General features: G+C 38.9%; 1 protein-coding gene across 10 annotated transcripts in view; it reads right to left on the bottom strand.

Annotated features, from left to right (window-relative positions):
* Positions 1-14140, bottom strand: part of LOC146767617 (uncharacterized) — a 311220-nt gene that overhangs the window by 221470 nt on the left and 75610 nt on the right. For 4 of the 10 annotated variants that reach the window (XR_014955155.1, XR_014955154.1, XR_014955160.1 and 1 more), the window contains exon 2: positions 5099-14140. This exon is cut by the window's right edge and continues 72565 nt beyond it. The exons of 1 other annotated variant lie outside the window; for it this stretch is intronic. Coding sequence is in view for 1 of the 9 variants with exons in the window: in XM_085578966.1 (XP_085435092.1) it covers positions 5099-5414 (316 nt within the window). In the remaining 8 variants the exon portion in view is untranslated. Of the gene's footprint in view, positions 1-104 lie in introns of all 10 variants that reach the window. 5 more of the 10 variants (XR_014955159.1, XR_014955158.1, XR_014955157.1 and 2 more) reach the window with 5 other exon arrangements.

The following is a 14140-nucleotide window of genomic DNA, read 5'->3' on the forward strand; positions in this document are numbered from 1 at the left end:
AAAATTATCCACTTCTGAAAAGATTGTAAAAGATTTATCCTTTTGTGTGTAAGTCACTGTGTGCCTACTGATCCACAAATAACGGGAAAGGGGGATCCACTCACCTCCCGTGAGCAAGCAGAGCCACATTAATGGAGCAGAGAGAAGGAGGACATGCCATTGCATCTCAGCTAAGCTGTTATGTAATAGCTGGAATGATGCAAGATCAGGCTTGGAAGTGGGAGCTGGGCTTCCTATTCCCCATCCTGAGAGATGCAGAGCATTGCAGAGGTATCTGGTGAATCTCCAGGGATAAGGTTCGAGTCTTGTCACTACAAATCACCCTCCGCCAAGCAATTTGTGCAGCAGCTTATAACAGCAGTTAAACAAAGGAGTCATGGGGCCATCCTCCGGACTGAGGGCAAGGCAGTTGCTACTGGGGAGAGGAGACTGGGAGATAAAGGCAAAGCAAACATGCCAAAGTTAATAGGGCAGAAAAGGCTCAACCTCCCTCTGATCCTGGCTGCGTGGCAGGAAAAGGCAGAGCGTAGGCTATGAATGGATAAATACGTGAGGGCATCTGCACGAACCAGTCACACTGAAATCTGTCATCTTCCTTCAGTGCTTGCCTGAACAGGTGGAGTTTTCAGCTGCTCTCTGAAGACAGGATACTTGCATTCAGGCCCTCAGACTTTGCAGGAACAACTTTCTACAGACTTAATAAAGCAAATGCAAATAGATTTACATGGGGAAAGCTATATTTATAACATGAATGGAAACTATGTCAGGTCAGGTTGCTTTCTATTTTCATTATGTAATTACCATTAGTATTATGCAAGAAGAGACTTTTGTCTTAAGGTTTTTAAAATAAAATATTGGAGGCTGCTAAACATCATGGAAAAATTGAAAATGTGATGTTTTGAAGAATGTTTGTCTGTTGTTTCTGGATATTCCCTAATCCCTCTAGGTATTTTCCAAAGTGCACAACACAGTTGCAGAGCATTTGGAAGAGGCTTTCCAGAGTCTGCTAACTGAGAATCAAGTTGTAATTCAAAAAAATAAAGGTTATGCCTGAGGCATTTTTACTTCAATAAACAGAAAGTCTTTATATGTCATTCCAGATGCTTTCCTGTCTTTTTGCTCTTTTCCTTCCCTAAAAGACTGGGGACAGAGAAATGTCTCATTCCTGGCAATCAGACAGTTCTTCCAAAAAAATTTCGTAGTACAGTCTATGATTCACCAGGCATACTTGGATAAAGCCAAACATCTACATACTCAGAATGGTATTTTGCAGAGTATGTGAAGATTAATACAACTTTCCTAATGTGGTTAGTGAGCCCAGTTAAGACAATGACCTACAGACCAAGCCAAATGAATCCTTGAAAAAATCCCAGCATCCTGGGTGGCCTGCTGCAACCTGTGCCATTCACACAGTGCCAATTGCTGTGCTATCAGGACCCCAGCCAGATTTAAATTGCCCTCAGTGCCACTTCTGATTGCAGTTCAGACATAGGTGGTATCCATATAAGAAATAAACCCCATAACACTCCCTGTACCATCTATACAGACACAGGGGAATGCAGGATGCACTAGATGGACCTCTAGGAGCTGTGGAACCCTTGGTTGCCATCAGCCCTGAAGCAAAGATACAGTAAGCACTGCAGCAAAGACTAAGTGAAGGAGAGACTCAGGGAAAGGGGGAGAGTCATATTTATTCCTGTAGATTCTCCATAAAGGTGCAGTTTCTGCATATAGGTAGGGAGCATTGGGAACACCTCCATGCATCCTCCCAAAGCAAAATTACTTGCAGAGCTGTAGACAAGAGGTTTTCTGTGATCACCAGGTGTCAGATACTAGAAGGAAGAACACAGGGGTCTTAGAGTGAGAAGGTATCTTTTTTTAACCCTTGAGCTTCCAGGATTTACTTGTTTTTGCAAAAGCAGAGATGACACTAAGACTGATGGAGTGAAATAAACTTGAGGTTTAAAGCAGTGGTTTCACACTATGAAGAGGTTATGAATGAAATGTGAGGATTCCTGGCCTAAGCAACAAGTATACACTTTTCACTAAATAGTGGACCAGGATGGAAGGCAGTTGATAACCAAGGAGTTGCAAAGAACTACTCTTCATCTGAATATAAATAGCTGAAACTGGTGAAACTGGGAGGCTTGGAGTCTAGGGGGTTTTCCCACTGATAATAGGAGGCAATGGGAAAGGTAGCCAACCTTTTTTTTTTTTTTTTTTTTGCTAGGGAGGTTTAGCAGGTTCAATTCCTGCCGAATTTATTACCATGGCATATTAAGGTTGCTCATTTCCTTCAGGAAAAGGAAAATTTCTAGGTACATTTCTTAAAGTTTCTAAGAACTGAGTAAGGGATACAATTTCAAAATTCTTAAGAAATGTCAGGAATTTTGGCAGTCTTTTAGACCTTGATCCAATAAATTAGACAACAACAATGAGCATTCCTCTTTCCCACTGTTATTTTTGAAAGTGTTTTAAAATAAGGATGAGAAACTCCAAAAATCAGAACAAAAATTCTAATCTTGTTTCAAGACTTTACATGAACTTTCACTTTTAATGTTAATATTGAATTGCTCACTTTCTAATATAATCTTGATTCAACCACTTCATTTCTACTTTTTATTTCTACAAAGTGTAGAAATATCACATACAAAATTAGTTAAATGGTGATGCAAGATGTGGAAACAGGAGATAAAACATTTTGAAATCTCAAAACGTTTTCCATCAAATTTTGTTGCAAAAGACAAGTTTTGATACAAAAACACATTTTGGTTTTGCTGTTGCATATCATGCAATAAACCTGGCATGTTGTGATAAACATAAGAAACAAACATAATAAACAAGAAAACAGTAGTCACTTATTTAAATTACACATTGGAATATAATGTTTATTTAAAAGCAGAAACAACTGAAAGTATTACATGAACTTTTAGCCAAAATTATCCCTTCCCTTAAGGAACAAGAGTCCACAAATGGGTTATAATACATAAATTTCTTTTGAGTTGCATTTTAGTTATCTACTGATCAAAGCATTTTCTGTGGGTCCACTGTCCAAAAACCACTAGTGCATTAAATTGTTCCAGGGATGGATTTGGTACCAGTTGAAGAAACCCAGGGAACTTCTAAGGCTAGGACAACACCTTTCTCAACAAACATTACTTTAAGTTATTTACCTTAGTAATGCTTTGATCTGAGGCAAAGTCTATAATAGTTTTCATTTGGATTCCAATGATATAATATAATATTCATCACTTTGAAAATTTTACATCGCTCCTGTAAACACATGACAAAAGCAATCACAAAGGAGTGTAATTTTCTAAGGGTTCTAGCCCCCCACATTTGATTTCTTGTCTACAACACAGGGACACAGCCTTTATTTTTAGCAAGAGGCTGTTATTTAACATGAAAATAAGATTCAGAAACTGAAAATAATCTGAGTATATACATAAAATTCTAAATATCAGTCCCTGACTACATGAGTATGTTATTAACAATGACTTCCACCGATGCTGTGAGACAGAGACACTTTAACCCCACAATACCAGTCTCTGCAGGTAAACTGGTAGAAGATACTTTCAAAGCAAAAAAACTTTCTTCTCCTTTATAAATGAATCTATTGATTTTAAGAGCACTAAAACATCAGGCCCCAGCATGCAAAGTGTTATTTGCAAAGATTTCAGTCGGCATTGCACTTTAGAAGGGCCTTATAGGATAAAAAGCAAAAAAGAAAATTCCTTCACAGAACAAACAAATATGCCTAATGCTTTTTCTGCACTGAAACATAGTTTTTATCCTAATTTAATTAACATGTTACCTTGGGGCAACACAGCCATTCAGAAAAAGGTACAAGGAAATTAAAAGGGCAACAGAGCAATCTTACCAAGTATTTCTCTAAAGGGAAAACATTAAGGACATGAAGGGACTTTGACAAAAATTTATCCTTTAAGGAAAGATAAAAGAAATCATTCAAGCTGGCTAAATACTTTTTTCTTTCATAGGATAACTAAAAATGAGACAAAATATTAAGACAATCATAAGTCATTTTATCACATGAAGAATGGTTTACTAGCAAAGTCAAAAATATCATATATTGAATATTATTATTTATATATATATAAAATATATACAGATGCTTTTATTTTTGCTATGTAGAGGTTATTTCTAGGAGAGAGGAGAAGAAAATTTTCATCAGCATGCATGAGCTGTACTTTCCTTTATGGCCTAACTTGAGCATTTTGCTTTGTATCTCATGACACAGCACTGCCAAGCCTGCATTGCTTGTTTCCTGCTGTTAAAACACCAGTGCCGATGCACTTCCCAGCACCTTTGCTTCTGGGCAGTCTCAAACTCAGACCAGGGCTTTGAATCCCCAGACGTGGAAGTGTCCTGACCCAGGGATTAGCTTGGGGCCACCATGAAGAGATGAAATATAGACATGGATGGCTTCTCAGAGCCCATCAGTAGCATTAATCTGTTTGTCTGGCTATTTATCCTCATTTGGGTTGGCCAACAAAACATCAAGACTAAGCAAACATAGAAATGCCGTTGTTACTCATCCAGCACCAGTTGCTACTGCCCTGTTCCCACTGCACCGAAATCGAGGATATTTGGCTTAACTAGCAGCATGGGCTGTAATGAAAAGCAGATGTAGACGCTGCCACCTTTTGGTGATAGCCAATTGGATTATTACACATTCCCCAAATTCACTGTTGTTGCACCTGTATCTGTCCTAAAGTGGTTCTGGCACACACAGAATCTTCAGCTCCTGACCATCCTGAAAGGCAGACAGATCTTGTCTTCTAAGAAATACTTTAAAAATAGAGATTTTTTTTTTTTTTTAAATTGCAGTTTATCTAAAGTCATCTTGCTGTGTCAAGCCACTACTACATACAATGCTTTTAATTTTGTTCTGACAAAGAGAAAGGCTACAGCACAAGCCCACCCCAACAATTTATGTCAAGGCCTTGGCATGAAGGGAAATTAAATTCGTCAATCCTTAGACCTCTGAGCATTAATGGCAACTTCTAAGAACAATCTTGGTGTGATTTTTTTCCTAGAAGTCTGTCCACTGCATCACAAAAGGAAAGAACAGAAATACCTGGGTAGCAGAAAGATGCTGGGGAGGAGCATTTCCACCTTAGCAAAGAGGAAGGGTCCCCACCATCCACACCAAACAGTGGGAGCCAGGCAGGGCAGCAGAGTTCACAGCAGGCAGCTTTCAACATGCACAGCCTGGCTAAAGGGAGGTTCATGGAAAATCTCTGCCAGGCTGCCAGCACTCCACTCAGGACCCTCCCAGAACCCCAGCATTCCAGAAGCTGTGCACCACCAGGCACCTTGCTCCTGTTTGTTGCATTTGGGACATCAACCTGGACTGGAAGAACATCGGCACCTGAGCCACCATGGGATGTCATATAGCAGCTCCTGAAGAGCACTGGCGCTCAGCACTCAGAAGGTTGACAGAGAAAAGGGAGGAGGGAGGGAAAGGGGGAAGGTGTTGTGCCAGCACTCAGAGCAGCAACACGCTGTCTAAAAGGCTATCAACTTCCCTGATGGGTATCCAGTGTCCTGTTGTCAACAGCATGCAACAAAAAGGAGCGTGCTGCTCGATTCCAGGGCAGCAGCAAAGTGCCCTCTGCCACACATGCCCTCAAGGCCCTGACAGGTAATTCAACCTTTGCTGAGCATGTCCCTTGGGCACCCTCTGCTCCTCACTGCCTGGACTGTGGCCGGCACACCAGTCCTTCTTCCATGGGATTTCCCTTCCTGAGAAGCAGCAAATGTGGTGCTGGGTGAGCCAAGGGGAGCTGTCATTCAGCCACAACAACCAGTTAAACAAAAAAATCAAATGCCCAAAATTTTTCAAAAGCTAAAATTGACCTAAAACATTAAATCAAGTAGGTTATTCTTTCCAGGCAAATAGAAACCTATGCATCTTTCTGAAAATGTTTTGCTTGTACACAGCATTTATTCCCTTTTTTTTTCCAGTTATATGGGCACAACAAAGTGAACCCTCATTTACCAAGGGAGGAAATAATCTGAATAACAGACAGAGAAACATACAGATAGCGGCTGTTCCAGCTGGGTTACCAGGCTATTAGCACAGTGCCTCTAGCTGTCACAACACATCACCCTTTGCTCCCCGATTGTTAATACTTTGTCTCAGTTTCCAAGCTGTCTTTGCTAACAAACAACTTTGTCCCAAAGCTTTGAACTTAATCATTACATTTGTAAGTGGTGATAGACTATGTCACCACTACCCTGACTGTCCAACAACAACCTTGTTGAACACTGAAATGTATTCCTGCCAGCACTCAAAAGTTCAGAAATGGAGGAACAGTTAAGGATTTTGTATTTTGATCTTTGCACACCATAAGGATGATGACCGATTAGTACTATAAGATGTAACCTCACAGAGGACTGAGGTCCAGTTTTCCTTTGAAGACATACTGCCATTTTTTGTGTGATGGGGTGATAGAAAACACCAAAGTTCCCACAGATCAATCTAAATGTGGCCCATGGACAAATAAACAAAAGTGATATAATTTGGTGAGGGTTTACATTTATTAAAGTAAGTTCTCACACAATACAACTTCTCTCAAGAGTTTTACATTTAGGCTACAGCTAAAGGCTTTCTTTAGCTTTAAGTGAAAAACTGATTTATTTGAACAATAGAGCTGAATTTCCACTTTGAAAAAGAGGTTTTTGAGGCTGTAACTACAGTTACACAGCCATATATGATTGCACTTTTTTTAAACTTCATATTTCTTCATTATGCTGGTGAATTAATTCCACTGAGAGGACATTAAGTTTACAATAAAGTCAGGGTTGCTGCTTGGAGCTAGTTTGCCTAAGTATAATAGGTAAGTTGTTTTGCTCTAAAGAAAAGAAATACACTTAGGTGTGTGGTTTTTTTAAATATCAGAGGCATCTCTTGACTTTGTGAGTCTAACATGAATCCCACACACCCTGTAAAGATTATTTTTTTAATATTTTATAGGTTTTTATGCATTAGCATCCATGGCTTTATCATACAGGGATGCATGCACCTTTCTGCTCCATGCATCTCTACCTGTGTTTGTTTGCTATCTATTAAAGAAAACTAGGCAGTGGAAGGATTTAAGCAGTAAAAGCCTTCATCTTTCTTCAGTCTCTATCCATGCTTTTTTCTACCCTCCACAGTCTTAGATCCCCTACTGGAGAGTTTATGGTTACCCAAGAGTGAGTGTCATAAAAACAAATTGGCATCTGTGTAGCATCTGGAAATATGGTTGTGGCAAAACTGAGCAGTAACTCCCTACAAACTACCTTAGCATAGCAATTACAATCATTACTTAACTCATGCAAAAAGGTGTTTTAAGTGCTAATAAAAAAGCCCTCAAACCAAACAAACAACAACACCAACTAAACAAACAAAAATAAACTAAAGAAACCCCAAACCTCCTGTTTTTCTAACCAATAGCAGATGGAACCAAGGCAACAGAAACCATATAAGTAGCTTCTCCCCAGCATACTGCCATCATACGGAAAGAAGCAAGAGGCTGGAGAACTGAGTGAGAGAGATTTGACACCCACTGGGCCGGGAGCAGCACAGAGCACCTCTCTGTCAGCAGTGGGTGCCACTCTAACCTGCTAACACCAGCCCAGTTATACTTAGATATTGGTTTGTGACATTCATCTGGTACAAATACAACTGAACTTTGCTTCTACTCTGGTCTTTTGTGCCCACCTTCATCATACCTAACTCATCCATCCATACTGGCACACTAGATCCAAAAGATGGCTTAGTCACCTCTTGCACTGAATCCCTTTTCCCAAAATTATCTGAATCTCACCAGTTATAAAGGTTTACACATGAAGCTGATGAGGTGAATTGAAGCTGCAGCAAGCCAGAGCCCCTTCCCAGCAAGCAAGTTGGTCAATTCCATCATGTGCTGCTATAGCTTTCCTCACTTAGTGCTTTGGTTCTGTTGGAAAATGTGCTGGAAGCTCAACACTGGCAAATACTTAGTGCTAGTAGCAGTGGAATTAATTTTACCTTATGAACTGATATTAAGTTTAATTACATTGCCTACTTAGACCATTCAGTCACTCGCATCACCTGTACACTGACTACTACTCCTGAAAATCTGACTGCATAAGTGAATGCCCTCAAGAAGCTGAAGAGGTCCAGATTTTCAGTTTGGGGGTCTATCTTCATCCTGACAGGAAAGACACCTTTCTGCTCCAGTAGACAAGCAAGAAGACTCTATGGAGCTCACACCCTGAGTTCGTCCAGGAACAATCTTGTTCATGTGGGAAAGACTACTGGAAATTGTTCTTTGAAGTCTTTGTAATATTCCTGCTGCATCAAATCCTCTGATGATGGGAAGTAGTATAAGGCCACTGACATTCAAGGTTTACCCCTGGCAGGCTTATTGCTTTTGTAAAGTTTTTTTCAAGGTATAGTTCCAGCTGCAATAAGATGATTCACAGACACTGGCCAATATCCTCTTAAAAACAGAGGGGCTACTATAACATTACATTAACGGCCTTTTTTGTTATTTTTTCCCTTAGAAAATACTGAGCTGAATTTAAACACACTGTTTTAGCATAAAAAAGTTACAATTCATAAAAGAATATCTGACTTTATAAACCTACTCAAAGCCTTTTACTGAAGAGGGAATTCTTGGTTTCTGTGAAATTGATAGATTTAATGAATATATTCCTGTTATAATACGACATCTCATTTTTCTTTCTCATAAATACTTGTCAGGTTTATGATTTTTCACTCATTGGCCAGGAATTGTGTTGCACAAGCTCAGATTGTGGGTGCTCATACCAAGTTTAATTTCACTCACAAGTAGAGTTGACAAAAGATCACAGTCACTAAGCCCTGGAATTACCCTAGATATTGCCCTCTGTGCTCTGCAAATGAAATCCTACAGAAGACCCTTTGGAAAAGAAGAACATGATGGTTAACTCTCAGAAATCCATTTTGCACAGGGCAGTGTCAGTACACAGAGAAGCACTGAATGACAGGCAGATCTGCCAGTTCCTGGATGAGCAAAGTCAGATGCTTAGCTTTACACTCTCGCTGTCTGCCTGTCTCAGGCTGCTCCTTTCCCACTTTCCCTTGTTTCTCTCTCACGCCCTTGATTAACTACCAGGTCAGATAAGAAATTAAGAACAGTGAAATCAGAACCAGACCGCACCTGTCCCCAGCACAGCCAGAACAGAACTGAAATAAAGCACTTACGAAATTGCTGTGATCATAACCTTCAAAACACTAAACTCCCCCAGCTGTCTGCTCTCACAGATCAGGCACTAGAGTGGAGAGTTGGGCAAGAAAGCCAAGCAAGCTATTTCTAATGAAATGCTGTCACTTTGGGAAAGGCTAAAGCAGTCCACAGAGTGAAGATCTGTTTTTAGCAACAAAGCTTCTGAAAATAGACATGACACTACTATTTAGTTCATCAGGTTACGACTTGGTAATAGAGGGATCACTTTACTCCTATCTTGATGCTGTAAGGGAAAAAGATTACTGCTGTTATGAACGAAGCACTAGTTATCTATTACAGCAGCAATTGTCATGGTGAGTGCTTATTGTAGTGGAACATGCTATTCTTGCAAGTTATAGAGAATATTTCAGTCTAAGGATTCAGCTGTGTGAGTTGCATTGCTGGTCCTGGTCCTAAATGCATATGTAGGCATAATTATGCATGTGTGCCTATATAAGACCTCTCAGTTCTATACAGTCAAAGCTAAAATCTTTTTGCTAGCCATACGTTTCAGGAACAGCTTTGTTTATCTGATGAGTACAGGTAGCTCTGAACCTTACCAGATTTTTGACCAAAGAGATCCTGACAACAGAAAAAGCATCATTGGTGCTTCAGGGAAACCATATTCAGAAAAGGTTACTCTTTAAACCCAAAGAGGTTCAGGAGAATGGCAGTCTGTCTATAATCCAGGGCAGGAAACCAAGTTTACAGCTCTTGCAGTAGGCTCAAGGCAATAAATTAGAACTCCAGCTCTACTTAGTGCAACAGAGAACATCAGAACATCTCAGAATGAAAAACAAAAAAAGGTAGTAATTTGAATCCAACATATCTAGCACTATAAAATTGTGAATTGAGTAACAAACAGTAATTGTAATTGTGAATTGAGTAACAGCAGACAACGTGAGTAACAAACTTAACCTCCTGGGTTGAGGTGTCTTTTATCAAAAAAGTTCAGGATCCAAAGGCCAACATTTTTTTCTGCAGTATAACTATGCTTTCTTCTGTGGAACAGGCAGGAATCAACTACACACACACTTTTTAAACTTAATATCAGTTCATAAGGCAAAATTAATTCCTCTGCTACTAGCACTAAGTATTTGCCAGTGTTGAGCTTCCAGCACATTTTCCAACAGAACCAAAGCACTAAGTGAGGAAAGCTATAGCAGCACAAGACAACGTGGCAGCAGTCCCCTTCGTCAATCCCCCATGCGCCACGCACTAACACAGAAGCAAGCCCATACAACAAGAACAAAAAAAAAAAAAATAATGTCTTCCATCCAGTACTCCAGGTTTCCCAAATTCAAATTGTTTTCATAAGTCTGAATATTTGCTGCTTCGTAATTAAAGGAAGTTACAAAACGCTCCTCCTAGTTTAAGGGAAATACTGACAGATGTGCAACTAATGCTACACTTCAAAGCAAGAACATAATGCAAACTTGTCTGTTCTAAAAGAAAAAAATAAAAATGACATTTCACTAGGTAGCAGTCTGGTTTTGGTTTGTCTGGTTTACAACCATAATGTAACCTCTTTGCTTATTAAGTTGTCAGAGGAACACAGATTAGCACATAGATTAACAAGGAAAACATACCTTTCTAAAAGAATTATCCATTTCAATTAATTACTGAAGCATGAGTGAAGTCACAGGACATCTACAAAGAATTTTCACATACTCTCTTTTGGGTATATGTACAGTTACATGTATTAACAGAACTCACTTGAAGATCACCACTGCTTTGGCTCTTCTTCCAAGTAAAAAGTACTAACGTATAAAGTTCTTTCCAAGTTCCCACAAAGAACAACAGGGAATCCTCAATGGGAAAACAAAAATAACTATAGAGATTTGAAAGAGCAGAACAGAATTGCACAGTTAGATCCAGCTCGGGTATTTAGTGCTGCTGCTCACAGCTTGAACAGAAATTAAGACATAGATGCATGTACAGGTAGTTACTAAGCAGATTGTTTGCTCCTGCTTGTAGGCAATGGTTATGGTACTCTATTTACACAGGTCCTTCATTAGTCTAGACTGCATATTACACCCTGTATCACTATCCCCTGTATCAATAGACCTTCCATTAGAAAGCCATTGTTAAGGAAGAAAAAGTACGATACTGTAATGCCTCAGCCGTGATGCAAAGACCTAGCTCAGGATTGAGTAAATTACTATCTCCGACCAAAATCAGGATGACATGCCACTATTCCACTGTTAGTCTCTTGGGTTGTAAGCCACCCTGCAAAAATGAGGCATTTAAAATAAATTTGTGGCTACTGAAATATTTCACAAACAGATTCTTGAAACATCCTATTGCAACATATGTCCATGGCACCAAAACCAGAGACTATATCCAGCTGTTAACTGCATAAACCTCTACCACGAAGCTGAGTGCTTCATATGCCTCCAAGCAGAGGACAGAGTGCATGCAAGCATTACAGCTGGCAGGGATACTAAAGCAGACTGCTCACCACCACCCTCCAGGAAAAAACCTGAAAGAACCTACAGAACAAAGCATCTGTGTTATAATTCATGTTTCTTTCCAGTCCAGATCAAAAATAAAAAGGAGAGTGAGACAAAAATGTTAGGTACACTTTTCATGATAAGGGGAGCACTTTGCTCCTAAGATCATTCACTCCATATTAGACTTTCCATTCTTATCCCTATATGAGGGCACTTTGAGAAAAAACATTTTAGTGTAAATAATTTTTTATTTCACAATGACTTTTCATCAAGAACAGCAGCAGAATGATTAGGGGATGCACATAAAATTGTATTTTAAATTTTGGCTTTGAACAATAGAATTAAAATGCACATAATTCAAATTTTAAGAAACTGTGTGCACTATAAGATTAGTCATTATGTTTATCAGTGTTCCTGTGGTGGGATGGTATTGCTTAAAATTAAATAAGCTAAGCATTCAGAAGCCATAATACTCTGATGGCTTATCTTCAGGTTAGGAATATATTGCAGATTCTCTGTCATTTTAAAACAAACAATAGATTTAAAAACAGAAGGCTACACAATTCCTTACAGGTAATGCACAATTATATCTAGAAAAGTGAATTCCATTTTACAAGGCAATAGCATAGAGTAACACCTGCAAAACAGCTCATTTTGAATAAGGTCATTCAGATAATCACTCATACCAAAACTGAATAAAATATAGACAAAAAAAAAATTCATATCTGACCAGCTTTTTGCACCTTGTAATTTACTTGCCTTTGACTACTTCTACAGGACAAAACTTAATATATGCTTAGATCTTCGTAGGACTATGGCTGAAACCAGCTCTATAATTGTTTCTTCTCTCACTTAAGTTTATGCTTACGGCATAAGCTATGACCATTAAATTTCTAAAAAGTATTTCTTATTACTCTAGTTGTGTACAGAACTGCATGTTTCTCTGAATCTGTCAAGTGAATTTTTAAACATCTCCATAACTTGAGTGCCAGTACTGTTAACCATGAAATCTGTTTTGAATTTGAAATAGGGGGGAGGAAGAATATGACAGGAGGGAGAGATAAATCCTTTATTTTTCTTTATCTTTTATGAATTTTATTACTTCAGTCAAAAAATGTGACTGAAGCAATAAAACGTTACTGTTGCTCAGTGTAATGGTATGTGTTTGAAATACAACCCATTTGCTCTTCATTCGCTTCATCAGAGTTTTGGCAACTGCTAAAGGCTTCAAGTATGTGTGTAGAATATTCCTTATGCTATCACATCCATATTATTTCTCCACTTACCATTTCTTACCGAGCTATTTTTAACAGTTGCCCACTTATCAGTTTTCTATTTATGGCTATGTGCTTTCCTCTGTCTAAAAACATTTAATGAGATTTGTTTATGAAACTTGTTTGCAATGTTTTGAATGCTGGCAGCAGCTACAAGAGGGAGATCAGAAACCATAGGTGCAGCTCCTCTTCCAAATCCCTATTCTGACTACAGACTGGTGATTCACTGCCAACTCACATGAAATATGGTCAACTATACAATCCCAGCAATTATACAGATGACAGGATACAGCCTGAGTTTATATCATGACATTGCTCCATTGACCCTCTCTCTCCGATGCTAAGGATGCCACCTCCAGGAATCATGGAAAGCAATAGGAACGCTAGGGAAGCAATGTACTCCAGGTTCAGATGGGTATTTGGGGAGCTCCAAAAGGCAATGTGGCAAGCTGATACTTAGCTGTCTTGTTTATCCCTTATTCTGGCTCCCTCATATTTATCTAGCTGTTTATGGACACCTAAAAGCTACAAAAGCTGTTTTCTTTGGCTCTCAACTACAGTCTATAAAATACTGCTCAGTAAGGGGATCATGTTTGTGTCTTTTAATACTTAGCCAGGTGCTTTTCAGAGTTGGCAGCAGCGTCTTTACTGATAAATTTGACTGCATTTTATGTCTTTTCCTTTTACAATTACAATGCAGACTGCTGTTCAGCTATTTCTCCCTCTAAATCATGCATGAGCTTGGTGAAAGTAATTCAAAGACTTTCCCACAAGCAGTATGCCCTACCAACTAAAAGCAAATGAACAAAAAAGCAGGGAGTATAGAAATTCCCATCTAACTAAAATTAGTTTGGATTTTCTTTCCTAACTTCTTAGGTACCTAAAGGGCATAAATTATATTTTGCAAAAACTTAAAACCCCTACGTTTCTAAAACCAGCAGAACAAGACCAGTACTGGGAACACTGCAAAGTGGTCCTACAAGAATATATTTAGGTGCAACAATTAGTATTGTATTGCAAACTTTCTGGCACATTTTGACTCCTACTGCACCATTTTAGTAGTGATCTAATTAATTATTTTAAATTTCTTTTCCTTAGAAGACCAAGACATAGGAAGTTGGCTTTGGAAAATTGCTAAGAACAACAGGGGATG

The sequence above is a fragment of the Lonchura striata genome, chromosome 4 (genome assembly GCF_050655825.1).
Source record: "Lonchura striata isolate lonStrDom1 chromosome 4, ASM5065582v1, whole genome shotgun sequence".
Classification (NCBI taxonomy): Eukaryota; Metazoa; Chordata; class Aves; order Passeriformes; family Estrildidae; genus Lonchura; species Lonchura striata.